General features: G+C 50.8%; 5 protein-coding genes and 1 non-coding gene across 6 annotated transcripts; 3 read left to right on the forward strand and 3 right to left on the reverse strand.

Annotated features, from left to right (window-relative positions):
* Positions 1-2,631: 2,631 nt before the first annotated feature.
* N0V96_009816 (uncharacterized protein) lies at positions 2,632-4,018 on the reverse strand (the record flags this gene model as incomplete). Its single annotated transcript, XM_065758757.1, has 3 exons — positions 2,632-3,289; positions 3,348-3,721; positions 3,989-4,018. 3 exons carry the CDS (start codon positions 4,016-4,018, stop codon positions 2,632-2,634), a joined length of 1,062 nt encoding a protein of 353 aa, XP_065612524.1.
* Positions 4,019-9,292: 5,274 nt separating this feature from the next.
* On the forward strand, positions 9,293-9,364 carry N0V96_009817. The gene has a single exon. It is a non-coding gene; the product is annotated as a tRNA-Arg (tRNA).
* Positions 9,365-9,629: 265 nt separating this feature from the next.
* Positions 9,630-10,213, reverse strand: N0V96_009818 (uncharacterized protein; the record flags this gene model as incomplete). Its single annotated transcript, XM_053197794.1, has 2 exons — positions 9,630-9,795; positions 9,858-10,213. 2 exons carry the CDS (start codon positions 10,211-10,213, stop codon positions 9,630-9,632), a joined length of 522 nt encoding a protein of 173 aa, XP_053044725.1.
* A 2,253-nt stretch (positions 10,214-12,466) lies between these two features.
* On the forward strand, positions 12,467-13,181 carry N0V96_009819 (uncharacterized protein; the record flags this gene model as incomplete). The annotated part of the gene is made up of 3 exons (XM_065758758.1): positions 12,467-12,528; positions 12,596-13,107; positions 13,141-13,181. 3 exons carry the CDS (start codon positions 12,467-12,469, stop codon positions 13,179-13,181), a joined length of 615 nt encoding a protein of 204 aa, XP_065612525.1.
* A 2,230-nt stretch (positions 13,182-15,411) lies between these two features.
* N0V96_009820 (uncharacterized protein) lies at positions 15,412-16,770 on the reverse strand (the record flags this gene model as incomplete). Its single annotated transcript, XM_053197792.2, has 4 exons — positions 15,412-15,713; positions 15,774-16,237; positions 16,294-16,348; positions 16,479-16,770. 4 exons carry the CDS (start codon positions 16,768-16,770, stop codon positions 15,412-15,414), a joined length of 1,113 nt encoding a protein of 370 aa, XP_053044723.1.
* Positions 16,771-19,364: 2,594 nt separating this feature from the next.
* Positions 19,365-20,526, forward strand: N0V96_009821 (uncharacterized protein; the record flags this gene model as incomplete). The annotated part of the gene is made up of 3 exons (XM_053197791.2): positions 19,365-19,505; positions 19,627-20,032; positions 20,147-20,526. 3 exons carry the CDS (start codon positions 19,365-19,367, stop codon positions 20,524-20,526), a joined length of 927 nt encoding a protein of 308 aa, XP_053044722.1.
* Positions 20,527-20,644: the final 118 nt, after the last annotated feature.

The raw sequence follows: 20,644 nt of genomic DNA on the forward strand, positions 1-20,644 counted from the left end.
CACCGGGCCACCGGTGACCGCTGATGCTCCATCTTTGTACTCAGACGCTATCGGCCATCCGGGAAGACTCAGTCTTGCCTACGAGAATAAGAGAGACTGCTGACGAGAAATGATAAATCACCGTATCACGGGAAGGCAATATGTTGTCTCTCAGTTGCCACGCTTCGAATCGGCGCAAAGGATTCAACACCAGCGAACACGACTCCGAATGAGCCATGGAGACTCAGGGTGCAACGGCTAATTGGCACTTTTTAAGCCCCCGAGTCGTTGCCATTACCTCTGCAATCCTATGTTTGGTATGTCAGACTCGCATCGAGATACCTGCAGATCATCGCACTGACTCTCGCAGCTGGCCATTCCTCTCATTTACAATGTGCTCTTTCACCCTCTTGCCCGAGTCCCGGGGCCTTTCTTGGCCAAATTCAACGACTTCTGGCACGCAAACCAGCTATACACAGATATGAGACATGAAACGCTCTGTAAACTTCATGATAAATACGGTAACTACTACAATCTATCGCTCTTAGTCATTTTGGCTAACGTGGATGGCTAGGTCCTTTGGTACGCCTGGGTCCGAGCACTATCTCCGTAAACACCACGGAAGGACTTCAGAAGATTTACTCGGCGACATCACCAATCGACAAGTCGCCATTCTATCAGAGCTTCACCCCAGGTTTTCAAAGTAGTTTCTCTGCGTTAGGTGCTGCATACAAAGAGAAGAAGTCCATCCTCTCTCAAGCATTTTCCCAGAAGAAGCTGGACGCTATGGAACCTTCATTCATGGGGCATATCTGGAAGCTTTGTGAGGTGATGAAAAATCAAAGCAAGGTAAACTTGGATGATTGTTTATCAGCTTTGACAGTTGACATCTTATCGGACGTTTGTTTTGGCGAAACGTTTGACTTGCTTCGTAACCCCACGGAGAAGGCCAAGGTCAGCGATGGCTTAGTACAAGCGGCAAAATTTGTTTCACTGGTACAAATATACCCCTTTCAAGTATTTTCAAAGCGGTAATCAATTTCACTAACATGGTTTCAGGAAGGTACGCTTTGGAGATGGCCTTTGTTGCAGCAAATGATTCGAAAGTTTTCGTACGGCTGTACGACCCGGGGCTATCCAGCGAAGGTGAGTAATTTTGTTTTTTCCTTTTTATGTAACAACTTGAACTGAAACGGACAGATGGCGATTGGCGCCATGATTAAACAGAGACAGAACCCTTCCGGCAGGCAAGACATATTCAACTACCTCCTTACTGCTACGAGTCCCACCACCGGCACGCCGTTTCCTGATCGCGAGCTGTTCGGTGAAGCAATCGTCATGTTTGTTGCAGGGTCTGATACGACGTCTACTGCTCTTTTGACAATATTGTGGCACCTATTGGCCCGTAAAGAAGCATACGACAAGCTGGCCTCGGAGGTCAGGTCTAGAGTCACGAGACGTGATGAGTTGAACTACCACAACATTCAGCACCTACCATATCTGAGAGCTGTGATAGAGGAAGGGTTGAGAATATTTCCACCGAATTCAGGTTTCATTCCAAGACAGGTTCTCCAATCGGAAAGAGCCTTTGTTCTTCATGGCATAACTCTGCCAGTGGGAGTAAGTTGAAATCGTCTACCTCGATCTCAAGAGCGCAGACACTCACATCGTCCCTTCTCAGACGGAAATAGGCGTTGCAAACATGGCGATGCATAGAAACTCCAAGTATTTTGAACGACCCAACGACTTCATCCCAGAACGCTGGATTGGCGATGGCCAGTCCGCGGTAAAGGACAAATTGGCTTTCTCTCCCTTCTCCAAGGGCCCGAGAGCATGTCTCGGAAGAACGTAAGGGATCCCGCTTTAGCTTCTAACAGACCGTGACTAAGCTTTCATCTAGAATGGCCTATATGGAGATGTCTCTAGCTTTGGCAGCAATGTTCTTGGAGATGGACATGGAGTTTGCGGATCCAGATTTTGAGGCAAGGCACGGTTACACAGCGACGGATTCTTTTGTTCTCGTGAGACCGAAAGTTAAAGTTCTCGTAAAATCTCGCCGTTGAGAGGACGCAGTCGATTTGAGAGGTATTCGGGTCTCTGCTCTGGTGGCAAGCAGTCCCTCTGTTGCAATCTCGGCAAAACAGCAGGGGCTGATGAAGCCGCTACTGGAAGAAGGCACAGGCCATAAATCATGTTCACAAACCCGTGCAGTAGAAACCCATTGGGTCCAAGATCGTGGTTGAAAAGACGGGAGTAATTTAGGCTAAAGGGGTTGATCTCATTCACCCCTGCTAATCTGATCACGGCATTCGGCTAGGTCCAGAATGCTCCCCAAAAGCGATGATCGACATTCCTGATGACCTAAGATTCCATGCACAATAGTCGTAAGCAGTCACCAGGGACAGCAATGAAGAGAACAATCTGGTGATGTAGAATAGAATGGCCTTGTGATAGTAATTATAGGAATATCTTGCCAAAAGCCCACGCCAATATCCGACATCAGTCGCCCATGTTGAATAGTAAAGAAAATGGTATCTAGTAAGTAAAGAGTGATATCTCCAACGCCAACGTAATCTCTGGGCTTAACAGGCCGTCTCTGAATGATTCAAAGTTTCTCCGTATCAATACAGCACTATCTCTGGAGGAACTAGCTTATGAGAACCCCCTTGCCTCAACTTTCTGTGAAGAGACCTGCACAATATCGCACTTAACCTCGATTGGCGCTCCTGGCTGCAGCTCAATCTCGTCCTCAGAGACTCTCCTTCCCGCTTCGATTCTTGTTTCGACTACGGCGTGGTGATTTGGTCTATACCCGCCCAACTCGATGGACTCCTGTTGCCGTAATGGAGACGGCATCTTATCGGTCTGACTGGTGAAATCTGGGCTGTCCCTCGAGGCTTGGATAGGTAATCCTGCCTCGCGGCTCGCATCAGAATGGCTTAAATCGTAACTGGCGATGCCATACAGATCAGCCTTGCTATCCGCTGAGCCAGTTCGACGTTTCGAGTAGCGGGCAGAGTAGTGGTTTGGGTTGCCAAGTGTACCACCAAGCTCGGGATCACGGTGGCGTGAGGTACTTTCGGTGTTTTCAGAGTAGTCTCCGTTCTTGTGGTATTTCGAGGACTTGGCAATACGGCTCGAGAGAGCGGGAATAAACCGAGAGACCAGGGGTCGGAACGTCGGGAGGCAAGCGCAGACGAGGCCACAACAGAGTTCGCCGATGGACCAGCCGGCGGTTTCGACGTTTTGCCAAGTGAAGTCTTCTTCAAGCTTGAGGAATCGGATTCGAATGAAAGATATGGTACATGTGCTGTCAAAAGATTAGTCAGAGCCCGACACGGTCGTGCAATCATGGGATGGAGACATACAAAAAGCCCAGGCAGAAGATACCAAGCAATACATATTTCTGGCCACGGGCTAGATTCAGTCGATGAATGACTGGCAGCGGCAGCACAAACACAATAATGTCGGTGATGATATTTCCTGCCGCGTTGATGTACCACTGGGGGTAGTTCGGGATGCATTTGCCATCAATGCTCTTGTCCCAGAATGCCGGGATAGGGGTACAGATGAAGATCTCGACAAGGATCTGCGAGATGCTCCATGCGCCGACTATGACCATCGCCGCAATGAAGACCTTCTTCATCTTTTGGACTGCCAGGACTCGGTAGTATTGAAAGAGGAAAGTCATCTTGATACCGGCCAATGCTGCATTGTAGAATACGATGGTGACGTAAAATGTCTTCGAAATGTCAATAGATGTACGGAGTAAATAGTGTCACGTCTTAACTGACCCTCATGTAATTTTGGATTTGTTCCGAAGTAAGAAAGTAAACATGATGGCCGAGGCCATTCCTGGTGTCTTCGAGATGTTAGATACCGACAGGTGTAGTCGTAGATATGTGTGACTTACTGAGTGCGACGGCCAAGCCACATCCAAGAACCAATAGCTACAGAATACATGGTCAGATCCAGGTTAAAGGGATGAAGAAGACTTTCCAAAACTTACAAAAGCAAAGACCGATGCCCAATCGTCCATACCAAATTGCCGTATCACGAATATTCTGGTGTACACTCGTATTGATACAGCCAAGAAGGCAACTGAGAGCACAAAGCTCGTGACGCCGACCACGATCGGTACCCGTGAATCGTCCGGGCTCATTCCTGGAGGGACCTCCATGCTGCCTGTGAACTCCCCTTGGACAATGTTGACAGCTATGCTTGGTTGGTAGTGGGATTAAGAAGCATTGGTAGTCCACGAGGACTGGCACGTGGCAATGCGCTTTTCGTTCCTTTCCACGGCGGCTGATGATGGGGATAGGTGTGGGACGTCGGACGAGGAAAAGCATGGGAATCTAAACGCCGAGGGATGCTGTCTTTGTATATTGACGAAAGCTTGGCTATGCCAGCCTTGACTGGTCTTAGATCGAGGGGGCACCTTTGCGCGGGTGTGGCTCGAGAAAGGGGCAGAACGTACTCCGTAGAGAGGGTGTGAGACATCGACGGGGAGGAGCTGCCCGCAAAGACTGCTACACTAGCACGCCTCGCACGCTCGAGGGACCCTCAGGATTCTGATATTCCGTGTCTCATATGGCTTAGACGTGGAGAACAATGTGGGATCGACGAATCTATTTCCAAGGATATTGTCGATTGCCTTTGGGCAGAAAGGACGCAAGGCAGTAGCCGTGCGCGCGGTAGACTGCTCGGAAGACAGGAAGACAGCTGGGCAGAACTAGCACAACGGTTGTGGCCTCTCTCTGATGACACCCTTTGTGCAGTTTTGTACATCTGCATGACGACCTAACGAATTGGCAAATGGGGAGTGCCACCTTGTTTACTAGCGGAAAAGCCGTAGCGTGTAAGCTATGCCGGGACGGCTCCGCGTGTCGTTATGAAGGTTAAGACGAACTAATGGGCCTTCGATTCGTCATGTTAGACTGCACCCGGAAGGTGGGAAAAAGGAGAGGAGGGTGGCAGGCAGTGGACAGTCTGCGGTGTTGGAGGTCTGCCAGCCTAGGGACGCAACGTTATTCTCGACGCGCAGATGACGGCAATCTCCCGGCTTTGCTGGTACGCTGGCACGCTGACGGCGCATGGATTTGGCGGCACTGCATTCCTCTTGTCGCGGGCCAGGGCGGCAGGCATTCTAGGATTTCTGCCATTTTGGAGATGCCGCGATTCAGCTGCCATTGATAGAGAGACTTGCAATGTCTCAGACCACCTCCTGGCATGTGCAAATATGGAGCTGGGAACTTGGGAGTCGGCCCCGAGTTGGAGTCAATGTCTGTGTGTCAAAGAGATAGCCCAATGATGATCGGCTGGACAGGGTGGTAGGCTTGAACCCCGGGTATCCAAAGTCGTATACCGTCCCTGCTAGCCCGGGAGAGGGACCGGGGTAACTCCTGTCCGCTTCTCGGTGAAAGAGGAGACGTGTAGGTATCGCGGGGATTTATGTCGCCAGGGTCGCGGCTGACTCGCATTTGAAGGTAGCGGTGGTTTGTTGGCGCAATTGCCAGGCATCGGCGATCACTGCTGACGGGCAGGAAAAAGAAATTGGGCATCAAATAGACTGCGAAGCCTTCTGCCGGGCCGAAGACAGATATCGAATAAAACCATGGACGAATGACCTTGACTAAACCATCTGTTCATCTGATCGGCAAACTGACTTTGGCTTCCAGAATCGGGTGAAACAGAGACAGTTCAGAACTCCCTTTTCGCAGGACCAGCCAGATCAAAGATGGCTACCCTCTTGCGTAACAATGTGCCAACAGCGGCTCGCCTACGGAAATCACCTGGAAAGACAATAATTATGACCGAATCTCTTTCCAGCTTGCTCGCTCTCGTACAAAAGAGGTCGCATTTTAGGACCTCTGGCGTCTCAGCCGCGATCTCACCGGTGCCGACTATTCACCACTCCGAAGGGCTATGGGGGGGGCAGATTCGTTATTGCAACTCAACCGAGCAAATTCGGCGACGGCGGCCGAGCCGGTGAAGAGGGACCCACGCCAGTTCCTTGTTCTTCGCTCTCGTCGTCGAATCCAGCCTTTCCAGCTTGGCGTTGAAGGACCCTGGCACGCCTGGCAAGCCTGGCAGCCTCTTTGAAGCGTGGATCTGGTAAATCATGCCACTCAATGAATCGCATTGGTCAGAACCTGGCAGACGAGGGTCTGAGCGTAACCACGCCGTCGGAGGGACGAGCCGGGGGGGAAACGGGCAACGAATACTCTTCAACGCCTCTCGACTTGATTTGGACGACCGTCAATACAAAGGCCCGTTTGGCTCCAACGTTTGGCCCGACGATGGCGTGTCTTGTTACGCATTGTTTGTTCTCTTCGTACCATATTCAAGCCACAGCTGCGGCAACGAGAAATAAACTTCAGCCCATTGCCATTGGGTGAGCCAGTGGCGTTCCCCACGGAGTGAAGGATCAGCGGCTTTATTGACGGACAAGGTGGGATATGGAAAACCTGCTGAGAAGTTTGACAGGTACATCTTTCTGCAGAGCACGGTCCCGGTGTCAACCATGCCACCCGAAGTGCAATACAGATAGACGATGAGCATGCTCAAAGGAGAAGCCTGCCGGGAGCATCAGCACGACTATCCGGGCGAATTGCAGATAGGAGAGATTTCGAGAGGCACCCGGAGACCGGAACTAGCCCCGCTCATCACAGGGACTATGGAAAAGGGCATCACGTCAATCCGTCGCACGGCTGAAAAGTTCATCGTAAAGCCCATTGCAGCATTCGTCCCACGACGAGCTCCTCAAAGACACACAGCCCCCATCCGCTCCCCCGCCGCCAGTCATGACATAAAGTAACTTGACAGTGGGGAGGTCCGAGAACTCATCATCACTACGATCCTACACACCTAGTTCACAGGAACGAGTAAGATATTCTATCGAAGCAAACAACACCACGTCGACTTCGATCTTGCAACTTTGCAAGTGGGCTTTGTCGGTGCGCAATGTCCACCAGAAAAGGTTCGTCTCGCGAGATCTACTGGCTCATGAGGATTGGAAGGGGTCAAAGCCAAGCTCCATCCGGACTTTGTTTGCCAGACTTTAGCGCCAAGGGTCCTGCTTAGAACGTGTTTTTTGGAGACACGCGGGGCAGTACAGGGCAGTGAAGATCGCTGCATGAGGATGCCTGCATTCTGATGACTCCATCACTGCTGAAGAATAATGACAAACCGTCAAACGCGGTCCGGATCCGACCCGGCTTTTGCGGCTCGTAGGACGTTTCTCAATGATGTGAGACGTTCGAATAGGTTGCAACAATCGTCCGACACAAGCCCGGAAGCAAATTGGGTCGAGCTCCGCAAGTTCAGGCGATGTTTTGGGTGAATGAATCGCATCCTAAAATTGTGGGTGTGTTTGTTCCCTGTGAGTCGTGACACCTCTGTCAGTGGGGGGCATCTCTAAGAACCCATGGTCCATGTGCGATGCAAGAACTGTAGCAGCTGTCGAAGGTGTCTCTGCATCATCACCTGCATATCCAACTTGGCCAACTTGGCAGGGGAAGAACTGAACGCTCATCTGTTCAGGTAATCCACGTGCTGCTGCTGTGGTGCGTAGAGTACGCATGGAGAAGTTCCACCGAGTAAGGTAGAGTAAGCTTACACGAGAGGGATCCAGGAACAGAATGCTTATCCTGTGGATTCATGCAGTTACGAAACGTGCTTCCTTCGAGCGGGATGCGTTTGTGCCTTGATTTCGTTCCTCCTCGACACCTCCACTTTGCCCCTTCAACATGATTCCAAGCGAATGGTAGCTATCGCGGTGCAACGCCTACGGTAGATGAGGGGATAAAGCAGCATCGTGCTGGGTCTATCAGTCATCATTCAAGTCAGGTTGTGCACACCCTCGTATTGAAATGAGCGGAGAAATTGAAGATTCCGAATCTCCGATGAGTTGCACATTTGCGCCAAATAATTCAAGACTCCAAGTGAATATGCCTGATCTCCAATGCTCCCGTGGTGCTGCCTGCCATCGTTCAAATCTCTGATGCTGGGATACCCCAAAGAGCCTCGAAATGAGCCCAAGACGGCAGTGCGTAAGGCTTCGGTAGAGCATCGACCACCAGGAGTCATCCTCGGCACTCGTCTCTTTGGGTGTCAATGGTTTATTTATCAATTCATCAATGTTCCCTTTCATCGTGTTGATCGTCACCGCGTAAATCCCGATGACATATGAGCCAGTTGTAACGATCGTTGGCAAGCTTCACTGAGGCCCGCGCATAGAGTTCATCTCTTCGATCCGGAGTCCCGCGGGTGTATCTTCTTGGCCGATGTGACGCTCAACGGCGTGAAGAGGAGGCTCACGGATTGTACGGCCCAGTCTCTGTTGCTACCTGTCTGTGATAACGTTTGCAGGTAACATGCTCCGCGGACAGACTCCGGGCAGTACGGCAGCTGTGTTGTTGAATGTTCTCGCGCTTATGGGAATTTCAAGAAACACGAAGGTAACACAACAATCAATGACTCGTTGGTGGCCCAAGACTAGGTGAACGTTTCCAGAGAGGGGAAGCGCGGAAACACCCTCCTTTTTGAGGATACGGCTGACTCCCTGGGGACGGACAAGGAATATTCGCTTATTCTTCGCTGAATTCCACCGCGCGAGCCAGAATAGCCTGCTGAAACCCCTGGCATATCCGCCTGGTGTGTCACTCGTCATCCATGGCGGGTCGATCTAACGGGCGCTGCGCCGGTGACAGGCCCTTTGTAGTGGGGTAGAAGGATCGGGTTCCTGGAGCGTAAGGGGGACAGGACGCGGCGAAGCCATAAAGATCGATTCGGCTTGTCAAGACGACTAAGCTGGTGTTTTTGGATCCTCCTGTCTTTGTTAGCCAGAATCCGATGGCATCAGGAATCTAATCTGCTATCATCGTGGAGGATCAGCATGCCTGTTAATTTACGCCCATGATGAGCTGTCCCACGCAACTGGTAAACTTTAGTCTTCGTCAGGTGATCACCCTCTCCAAATCTTGGGGAGACTAGGGTGAACGATGCAATCAACCGGGGAAACCATCGCACATTCGAGGAAGAGTACGAATACCAACACGAAACCGATTATTTCTTGCAGTCTTGCATCTTCTCATTCATATACGGATAGCAAAACTCCGACTCCAATCACCCTATTGACGAGTGAGTGAAGGATGCTATGAGGGATTACGTATTCACATTACTGCAGACCCGCCCAGCTCCGTCACGACCCATTCTAGTGCAGCAAATCGCACCCGACTCTTGAATCTTACACCATGATTTGCACAACGCTTGCCGTGAAATCAACCATTCGCAATGCAGATCTTGTGGCTCTGGCTGGCTGGCCAAATGGTAAGGCGTCGGACTCCTAATCCGAAGATTCTGGGTTCGAGTCCCAGGTTGGTCGTTCATGATGTATTCCAAGCAGCATGACCTTTTTTGCTGCTCAAACTCACCTTATTGTAGACCACCATCTTGTTTTGTCTATGTGCTCCTTCCTTCCTTCATTCTGCGACTTGTTAGACGTAAGCTGTGGTCATCTGTGTGCTGAATTTATTGCTGAAAATAAATCTTCTTCGGATCCTTACATGACCAAGGCTCTTGGATGTTGTCCGACTCCCGTCGTAATCATCAAGTTTGTTTATTTCTGTTATAACACCAAAGCCCAGACATTACTGAGCAACAAAACTGCCGAGATAGTCGGCCTTTCCAACCGGAACACCCTTGGATCTCAGAATTGCGTATCCTGCATTCAAGTGGAAGAAGAAGTTTGGAACTCCATGGCTCAAAGCTGCCTCCTTCGCGGTTACCTTCAATGTCTTGCCACCAAAGATAGGCCTAGATGATGTTAGAAATCTCTTCCCTATATCACTATATCGTTCCATGGAACAAGCACTTACAAGTCAACCTGGGCGTCAGCCTTGGCATTTACAGTCGCCGCATCGACCTTGCTCAGGAGGTCCAACGCATCCTTGATGCGCTTGTGGAGATCCGGGATAGTCTTCTCCGTGTTCTCGTACGGCTCCAACTCAACACCAGTCAAACGGCTGATGTTGGTCTTGACAGTCTTTGTCGCATTCTGGACCTGAAAAGTGAGGGGAAGTTGGTCCTCAACAAGACGAGCCTCTGGGTAAGTGTTGACATCCACATTGTTGGCCTTGGCGTGCTCCTCAGCCTTTGTCAGGATGTGATCAAAGGTCTTGAGACCCTTGGTGAAAGTGGGAATGACTGCGTCGTAGACGGTGACTGATGCCATTACCGCGATGTTGCGATGTTTAGATGAGGGGAAATTGAGGAGAATGCCGGAAGTCTCGGGAGATAGAGCGGGAGCTTTTATAAGAGTTGATAGAGTTCAATTGTCTGTGTGGCTGGATTCGAAACATTCACCATGAGACGGACTTCGAGGCCGTCTTATACAACTCTTTAGGTCAACAAAGCGGTACAGCACAGATTGGTAAGTTGTGCAACAGGATTGCGTGCTTGGTAAGCTTTCTCATCAATGCACCTGCAAGTCAATCTCACAACAAGCGGTCACCGCCAGGAACGCATCTGTAATCACGCAGATCCCGCGCCTTTTGGTTGGATTCCTGATGTCGCGATGGTCTGGGGATGAGGGGCTTCCCCTTGGCTTTGCCTTTTACGGGCATTTGTTCTGCGGTTTTCACCATCCTAGTGGAACGTCACGTTATCGGTTCTCAGATGGCGTCATCAGCCTCTTCTTCCAACCCCACGAAATACGCTACGCGGGCTGCATGGAATAAAATAATATGAACAACAACATGACTCTGAATTGATTAACAATAGTTTGCCCCAATGACGTCGAATCATCTTGGGCAGGGGAAGTGTAGATGCCGGTACTCTTAGTCCGAAGTCGGCATGAATCCTCAACCACGAAACCCGTGATGGCGAGTATCGTCGAATAACAGGAACGGCAGTATTGCAAACACCAGTAGACTGGGATGATGCGACTGCATCTAACTGCGGTTTACTACGTTTTCATATCAAGAGCGTACCACTGGCTCATATGATAAATTGTTTGCTTGGTTGAGACATTCTCCCTGATCCAGTGGCGGCAATCAATATTGCTCTCTGTGTTCGACGTCCCCTTTGTCATAGTAGCCCTATTATCCCAGATCATTTGCACCGTCGAAGTCTGAAGGACGTCAAGTCACAGACCTCGGATACTTATTCCAACGCACCATCCATAAACTCAGGAGAATTTGGGGTTTTCATTGCGATATGGGTGTTACTTCAACAGTGTTAGCACCCTGTGACCATTCGACCCGTCTCTTACGTTAATCACGTAAACCACACTGAATGAAAGATCACGTTCTCAAGGCAAATCAACTCGCAGTATGGTTATCATTTGCCCACATTCCCTAGCTTCTAAATGCTTTTTGTACCATTATCTGCCCCATGGCACATTACCCGGAGTTAGTGATGCGGCACAATGAAACTCCAAGGACTACACTCAAATTTGTAGGCTATCAATTTACAATATAGTAAGACTCAGCTCTTCTGAGCTAGCAGGGATGAATGACTTAACCTATAAACGATCTTTGAGTTGTGGTATTGCAGATCAGCCATGAAAGATGGGTATCTTGGAGAGATGAGACCCTAAGTACATCCCGACTCTTTCTTCCCGGCTCAAGCAGTCTTCTCTCATGGGGCAAGTCGATTGGACCCAGGAACCGAATGTCTTTGTAGGAACTATATCTAGCATGAGAAGACTTTAGCTAGGTAAGTTTCGAAGTGCTATCAGTCTTAAACGTGGACATCTGAATACCGATCTGAACATGTTTGAAATGTAACGTCTCGTGCATGGATACTCTTAGGTTCTACGAAAGTATCGACGCATGGGTGATCACTCCGTGTGCTAATGGAAGCCAGAAGAAATATTTTGAAGCGATTCTTCACCTCCCCATTCTGTTAATCGCTTACAATAACAGGTCGCGCCGCACACACGCATCGGATCAAGGATGTGAAGAGGCAAGTGCAGACTGTGGTGAGGAGATAACGCGTTTTTGACAGCCACAAACAAGTGCATATTGTGATCCAAGATCGAAGTATCCCGCGTGGAATAGCCGGGTGTGTCTATGACGACTGCTAAAAAGAAGATATTGCTCCCGCGTACCCTATGACAGCCATGTTCAGTCTCGTGGGGGGTTGGCTAACATCTGCCGAACTTACCCCTCATCTGAAATTGTTCAGCCAAACACCAGCCTTGCCAAACCTACCAATCCATGGAGATGCGCGGGTTACACTATTCTTTTCGGCTTTAAACCCGGCATGGCGGTCATGTTGGATTGCCGTGAGCCGTGGGTAGCGTCTCGACAATTCTAGATGTTACTGCCGTGGGCATTTCTCCCTTCAACCACGACAGACCTAGCTTTCAGGAGTTGGTATAGGCAAGCTCAGGCAACGTACGACTTTCATCGAAAGCACAACACTATCAAATAATTCACAGAAAGAAATCTTACAGAGACTCGAATCCCCTCGTTCATTCATCATGATTCAAAACGATGGTGTACCGCAATGCACAACCAACGGCGACTCCCTAGGAGACCTGCAGTGAGTTCAACTCTGTATCCTCTCACTTACCTAGTGAAAGAAACATGCTTAACGAAACTCGTGACAGGGAAGAAGTAGACTACTCATGGGCGGCTCCTCTTCTTGAGCAGACCATTGACGCTGATCGTAAAGTGCGGGTCGTTTGCGTTGGCGCAGGGTTCAGTGGTATCGGGGCATCTATCCACATGCGAGAGCATATCCGAGACATTGACTTCCAGATTTACGAAGCCGCAGACGACGTCGGCGGAGTATGGCATCACAACCGATACGCCGGTGCCGCTTGCGACATTCCAGCTCACAGCTACCAGTACTCCTTCTGCCAGAATACCCAGTGGTCGGAATTTTATGCGCCTGGTCCCGAGATTCACAGATACTTGAAGAGAGTTGTCGATCACTACAAATTGCAAAGCCTCATTAAGCTGCGTCACAGAGTCGTCGGAGCCGAGTGGTCCCAGAATCGCGGAAAGTGGTCCGTCAGAGTATTAGATCTAGACAACAATGAGGAGAAAGTAGATGAGGCTGATTACTTTCTTTACGCTACTGGTCTTCTATCAAAACCAAAATGGCCAACAATTGCGGGTAAGTTTTTGTCGCATATCTGAGAGTCTTTAGATAACTCCAACGAGAGCCAAAAGGGCTGGGTTGACAGATAATGAATAGGCCGAGAAAGATATAAGGGCATTCTACATCATTCTGCAAATTGGGATGCTGCCAAGGAGGAAGCTCAAGAAGGATTTTCATGGAAAGATAAGAGAGTTGCTGTCATTGGCGTAGTGAGTCGCAGACACAGTCGTGATAAACAATTCTTCGGTTTTACTGACCAAATTGTGTCTGCCTAGGGGTCTAGTGCAATACAAATCATGCCACAAATGCAGAGGAAAGCGAAACATGTTACAAATTTTGTAAGGAGTCGAAGTAAGTACACCAGTATCCTTCCGTACGTGCATGTAAGGTATTTTTGACGACTTACTTATTAAACAATCACCATCAGCTTGGATCTCGTCTACATTTGCCTCAGCCTTTCTTGAACGTCTCAATGAAGGTGCAGGCGCCAGTAACCGTACGTCGGTCCCTTGCAAAATTCAGAATCTCGAGCCCTGTGATGCTGAAGCCACTCAGATGTGTTCTCTCCCGAAGAAAGGAAAAATTTCACAAATGAAGCCTTCTACTCTCAGTTCCGCCGAGAGTTAGAGCGAGGCCTCAACGCCGTACATAAGATCACCGAACAGGGCCAACCGTTGCAGCTGGAAGCTCGAAGAATCATAGAGGAAAAGATGCTGGAGAAGCTTGCATCCAAACCTGAGATTGCCGAGAAGCTTATACCCGACTTCCCAGTTGCCTGCAAACGCCTCACGCCAGGACCGGGTACGTTCACCAAAATCTCATTCGCACAACCCCTTCAATCATCTTGGTGTTACTGAGAACAAGACTTAACTGACATGACGGTTCCTTCCAGGTTACCTCGAGAGTCTGACAGCAGATAATGTTGAGTTCTGTTCTCAAGAGCTAGTATCCTTCACGGAGAAGGGTCTCGTAACAACAGATGGCCGCGAACTTGAATTCGACGCAATTATTTGCGCTACTGGCTTTGTGAGCTGCCTTTGCTGTTCAACGCACCGTCTCGGGATTAACAGACGTGAATAGGACGTTTCTGTAGTACCTAGCTTCCCGATCTATGGCTCAAACAGCATCAATCTGCAAGACATGTGGGCCAAAGACGTCAAGCAGTACTTGGCTGTTTGTGTTCCTCAGATGCCTAACTTGTACGCAACCAATGACAGTTCAATGCCTTTAGATGTTGCATCCACTTACCTATTCGACAGCTTCCCAATCCTAAGCGCTCAGTCTGGCGTTGGATCAGGTTCTTTGCTCATCCTGATGGAGCAGCAAATTGCCTACGTCACTAAGTGCATCCAAAAATGCATCCGAGAAGGATACAAAAGCATCGTAGTGAAGAATGATGCTGTCGAATCATTCCTTCAGTACGCAGACAATTACTTTGACAGAACTGTGTATTCAGGTGAGCCGTTTGTTACTGAGCTTACTTTCACAACTTGTGAACTGCTGGGATGGAGACTGACTCCATCCACGATGGTTCTCAAAATCCAGGCAATTGCAAATCGTGGTACAAGAACGGAGCTTCTGGCAAGGCCAAGATCAGAACATTGTGGCCTGGGTCTTGTCTACACGGATACACTGCTCTGCGTCACCCTCGATGGGAAGACTTTGACTACGAGAGGGCCGAAGACTACGATCATCGAATGGCATGGCTTGGTAACGGAGATGTCCGACCAGATCTTGACCGTGTATTCTATTTGGACGAAATTTGGGCGATGCACAAGGTTTGTCCACAACAGGTTTCGACACATCTACCACCCCGTTCCTTTACTGACTATGACGATGGTAGGATCATCCAATGTTCAATGACTGAAGCTTTGGGTAGGCATATTATGCGGGGACTTGCCCGCATACGCCCGCATCTAGGCATGTGTCAAACAAAGTAGAGTTTGCCGGTGGACTTAAGGTTGTTTCATGACAGGTTCCAGGACAAACATGAAGACAAAGAAACTTCCGGGGAAACATGAATTTGTGTTAATTAATCAGAGCAGGAAAGTTTCGCCTGCGACTCCGTCTACATGCGGGTGTTTATGGATTCCACGGGATTAATTATGCCGCTCAGGGTGACGAGTTGTTGTTTATCGAAAACCAAATTAGCAATGAACATCCCAGGTCGAACCTTTCGGGCCAAGACACAGTCGTGGCTCAACTGAACAAAGCCTCGAAATTCAGAAGAAAAGTGGTGATTATTCAGCGTATTACAACACCCACAACGAATCTACGGTAATCTATCAACAAAAGTCCTGGCGCTCATTTCTCTTCAAATCAAGCCTTGACACACTCAATGACCTGCATCTTCATGTCCAGGCCATGAATCTTCTCAATTTTAAGCCCAGACCTAGCAACAAGCACCTCCCAGTCATTGGCTGTCCGTTCTTTCCCCCCAATTCCGAGCATGCTGAAGTCTGTCATGGCGCCAATGGGCGGGGGAGGGCTCGGAAGGACGTATTCAACGATGAGGACCTTGCTGTCCGAACTCATGGCATCCGATAGATGCGTGAGTATCGTGGCGCAGTCTTCGTCTCCATAGTCGTGCAGACATCGCCGGATCCAATAAATCAGTGCGTCTGCATGTGTCAGCTGATCTTCATGAACACGTGAAAGACTTCGAAAGCATGTAAACGTACTTTTGACAGGTTGCGCTTTGTGGAAATCGTGTACCTGGAGGTCTATCCCATCGAGCCCCGAATCTTTGAGTTCGACAACCTGTTGGATCACCTCATCTCTATCCTGCAGAATGATGCGATCGGCTGGAATGAAAGGGTTCTCCTTCATGATCGCTTTGATGGCGTGGCCCTTGCTGCCACCCACATCCACGAGGAGCGGCCTGTCGTGCTGCTCAGACAGCTTCGTCTCCACCCAGCTAAAGTCGTAGATACCGGCTAGAGGAATGAATGACTGCACTGTCTCCATTACTCCCATGAATCTTGTCACTTGCTCCGGGTTCTCTTGGTGAATCTCCCAGATTTCCTTTTCGGGCTGACCGCGTGAAAAGGCATACGGCGTGTGTCGGCGAGTGGCCGGCTCCCGGCGGCCATACTGTGCAAAGTACTCAGGTAGCTTCAGAGCCGTCATAACGTGCTCCTCAAACCTGGCGAACATGTCAGACAATTGATCATTGAACGAGGAAGTCCTCTTGAGTCTCACATCATGTGTAGCAAGAGCTCATTAGGCGTCCCGGGAAGGTACTGGCGGGATTTCTCTGTATGCGCGATCTTGTCTTCATCAACCTGACGCAGCATTCCACTGGAAACAAGCACCCAAGCTAGCCGTCCTTTTCCTTGATGTCAACATCAATGTTCATCGACAGGTTGGGTAATTGGGTGACTTACGAAGTAAAGGCTCATCTGCGCACAGCCTCTTGGCCAACTCAGCATATGTGATAGAGTCTTCCAATGGTATCATATCCAGGGCGTTCCAGTCAAGGAGCAACTTCAGTCCAGTCAGTTCCATGACATTAATCATCCGGTCCATCCAGTCAGGTATCGGTCCTCGCGTTGCCGTGAGTATCTTTTGCGCAATGTCGACGGCGGCGCTGTTCTTTTCAACATCATTTGAGGTCGAAGATGCCAGCTGCGAAAGCTGAGATGCTAGCGTGTTGAAGGTCTCGGAGAGGTCACTCATGATTGGATTTGCGGTTGAGGTGATAAATTTGAATCACTGCGAAGTGTGTCTGTGAGTGTTTGAATCAGGACTTGATGGCGAAAATGTCTGGTCTATCAAATCCCTCCTTCAATATATATCTACACGCTACAATGCAAAATGGCCATCTCAGCTAAGGTCCGGCTTACAGGAAGCGGTGATGAATTTACCGAGCATAATCACCGAGTGCCGGGTGGGTCTCAGGTGGCCGGTAATCGCCCCCGCTCTGCCGTTATCCCCGCGCCGAGAGCGGGGCCGAATCCTTCGGGCTTTTGGCAGGGGGCTCGCTGCCTCCTTAGTCGCGAGAAACACCCGGGCAACCCCCGAAAAGACCGTAGGGCCTTCCCGGAGATTTCCAGTTGTGTTTTTCAGTCGAGACCCTCAGCCTCCCCAGCTCCAGTCAGCTGAAGTGCGAATCGCATTCCGCGGATGGTTGTCACATCAGCTTACTCAGTCGTTTTCGTCCCAGTCGTTGGCCGCCTTTGCCGCCATTCCGGTGCGGCGAATTATCGCACTCGCATCGGCATCAAGCTCTCGACTCGATGTAGGTAGAGACATGACCTGAGAACGGCACTACCACGGCTCTGTCTGACAGTCTTCTCGAACAATTCCCGCGTTCCATTCTGTGCAGCGACCCTGAAGGGAACGGAAAGGCCGTGTTCCCGCGCAGTCTGCAACTCAACACCAAACCCCAAAGCCGCGTTTGCCCATTTGCAAAACCCCCCCTTTTGCCTCTTGTTCCGATTCCAGTCGACTCATGAATTGCCAGAAGAGGGAAATGGGTGGTCAAAGGAGACGACGCATAGTCCATCATGCAGGGTCATTGGGCAACAGAGACCGACGGGGCCAATCTGTCTCTGTCTTGGCAGTCTCTGCTCTGTTCTTCCGGCTTTCCTGTCGTGTTCCGGTTCGATGTTTGTCAATGAACGGAGGGGCCTTGCGCCGCTGGGTATGGGTGGCAGCCGATCATCCGTCACGCCTTGTCAGCCGAGTAGGCCGTATGCGACCAAGACACGCCAAAACCGGCGGCGACATCATCGCCTCTCCAGCCGCACAAGGTATGAATGACCAAAATGATGCCGCGTATTCCCCAGATGAAGAATCTGCGAGCCACAAGAGGCAATACCCTGGTGGAGACAGAGATGCCCATACTGACCTTCGTTTTCGTGGGGATCGGTAGTTTCCTCATACATCTTACCCTGTTTCCCTTAGTGCTAAGGTTAAATCTAGTGGCTTTTTGGCGCAGAGCCGTGAGCCGTGAGCCGCCAACTAGTGCTTGGCCTCCCCCCTCGTAACCCTTGCGGCGATCTAGAGCCTGACCCCGTTTGAACCTGTTTGGAGGCCATCCCGGTTACGCGAAGCCCACCAACCTGGAGAGAGTTTCTCCTCTACATTACCCGAATAGGAAATCCATACATTGGTCATGGAGACCTTTCCCTGGCTTGTGCACGGGAGGCTGGGTGATAGGCTCTGGGGTGATGAGTTGTTTGCTGCATTTGAGTGCCCAGATCGTCGGCAAGTCCCTGTAAGCCATCGGCGAATGACAGATGTCGTCGCGCCTGAAGTTCTTTGACTCTCTGACTCGAATCGTTGGTGAAGGCGTGTGGTGGTGCAGACCAACCCCAAAACGGTAAGATGGTGAGAAGAAGACAGAGCCTCAACCCTGCGGTCTTCCCCCATTGCCACACAATGTCCGGAGGGAGGTCCTTGGCATGGGAATCTCAACGTCTCCAAACGTCTCACGATCTTGTGAGCAAACGTTGCCGCTCAGACATGGGGCTCCCTGCACTTTGCCAAAAGAGTAGCTGCAGTCGACCTTGTGAGACGACTTACACGGCCGAGTTTCGTTTCATCTGAACTTCAACGCTCGCAAGCGCGCACAACTGACTATTTTCCTCCCCACACCAACGGCTCACATAACACAAATTCACACACACCTTGACATGGCGCAATCCTGGATCCGTCATTACGCACCGGCAGAGGGGCGACATAATGGCCAATACGCCATGGAAGCTAGTGCTGCTCCCCTCAACTCAACGACGACAGCCAAGAAGATGCAGCTGACTTGGACGTGAAGACTGGGCCCAACGTGGCACGTAATCCGTGCCCCTCCTCCACCACAGAAACAAGGGAGGGCTCTCGAACACCTTGAGACGTCCGAAGAAACTGCCCGCAAGCCGTGGTGCCGTTGGTCTGGTGCGATAATAATATCCACACCTCTATGGTTTCCATCGTCTCAGGCTTCGGGGGCTGTGCGTATATTGGGCCTATCTTGGTGCAGGGGACTTAGAGTTGCTGCCGAGGTGAACTCACGAAGATGTGCTTTACTGCTTTTGCCCGTGGCACATGAGGTCAGCGCGCAGCCATCCGGTCACTCATATATCAGCTTGATGGTTCCCGGCTCACAATCGGGGATGAAAAAGCATCCTCATCCATCAAACCTTGTCAGCACAGACTTTTCCAACGCTCTTACTTATATACTCCCGGGTTGGAGACTTGCTTCTGCACCTTACTCTATTCCCTAATCATCTTTTGATACCACAACAGCTCACTCTGGTTAGTGACTTATTACCAAAATGCAGTTGACCAAGACTCTCCTCTTCGCCCTCGTCGGCACCGCTTTCGCCTCCCCCATCGAGAAGCGTCAACTCTCCGTCATTCAGGGCGCCGTTACCTCCGTTCAAGGAGCCCTCACCAAGCTCAACACCGCTGTCCAGGTACGTTGGTCCGAACATCGGGCATATGGTACCGTTGGAAAGCTTCGGCTTCGATCTGGTGTAGAGATGGGATATGCAGGAATACAACACGCCGGACATTTGACTAATATGCATGCTTTAGGGCGTCGGCAACGATGTTGCATCCGCACAACCCATTCTGGCTGCCTCCACCGAGGTCCAGAACACCCTGTCAAAGGCCGCCACCGATATCCAGGGTGCTCAGCCTCTGCAGCTCCAGGAGGCTCTTGGACTTCAGCAGACCGCTACCGATCTGACCACGTCCGCAACCACCTTGATTGACACTCTCGTCTCCAAGAAGCCCAACTTCGACCAGATTGGTGTCTCCAGCGTCGTCCTCCAGAACCTCCAGCAACAGAAGACAGCCTCCGCCAGTCTCGGAACCGCCATTGTCTCCAAGGTCCCCGCTATTGGCCAGGGCATCGCACAGCAAAGCATCGACCAGATCACTGCCGCCCTCGACAAGGGCATCCAGGCCTACTCCGCTGGTGGTGCCGCTCCCGCTGGTGGTGCGTAGAGCACCCCCTCCGTCGCGCGCCGTCCCCGCGCCTCCCCCGTTTCCGTCCGTCCGTCCGAGAAATTAAACATAATCGAATACTAACCATGGTACTCTTGCTTTCCAGCCAAACCTGCGACTAACACCACTGCTCCCCCTGCTGCTGCTCCCGCTAAACCCAAGACTCCTGCCGCTGCCCCCGCTGCCCCGAAGACACCCGCTGCTGCTCCCAAGGCCCCCGCTGGGGGTCTTGAGGGTCTGCTCGGTGGTCTCCTCGGTGGCGGTGCGGGTGGTGCTGGTGGCGCCGCCGGCGCCGGAGGCTTGGGTGCCCTCCTCGGAGGTCTCACGGGAGGTGCAGCTGGCGGTGCGGCGGGCGCTGGTGGCGCTGGAGGAATCGGTGCCCTTCTCGGTGGTCTTACTGGTGGTGCGGCTGGGGGTGCGACTGGGGCGACGAAGGCGAACGTGGTCGATTTGGCAGAAGACGCAGCAGAGGAGGACGAGGAATAAAGTACAGACCGGGATACTCCTTACAGCTTGTTTAGCCTGTAGCAAATCATCATTGAGGCTTTCTTTCATCAAATCAGCTACCAACCAAATCGTGACTTGCATGAAGTTGTCCATTATG

This window comes from Colletotrichum fioriniae (assembly GCF_027942845.1).
Source record: "Colletotrichum fioriniae strain IMI 355084 chromosome Unknown scaffold_13, whole genome shotgun sequence".
Classification (NCBI taxonomy): Eukaryota; Fungi; Ascomycota; class Sordariomycetes; order Glomerellales; family Glomerellaceae; genus Colletotrichum; species Colletotrichum fioriniae.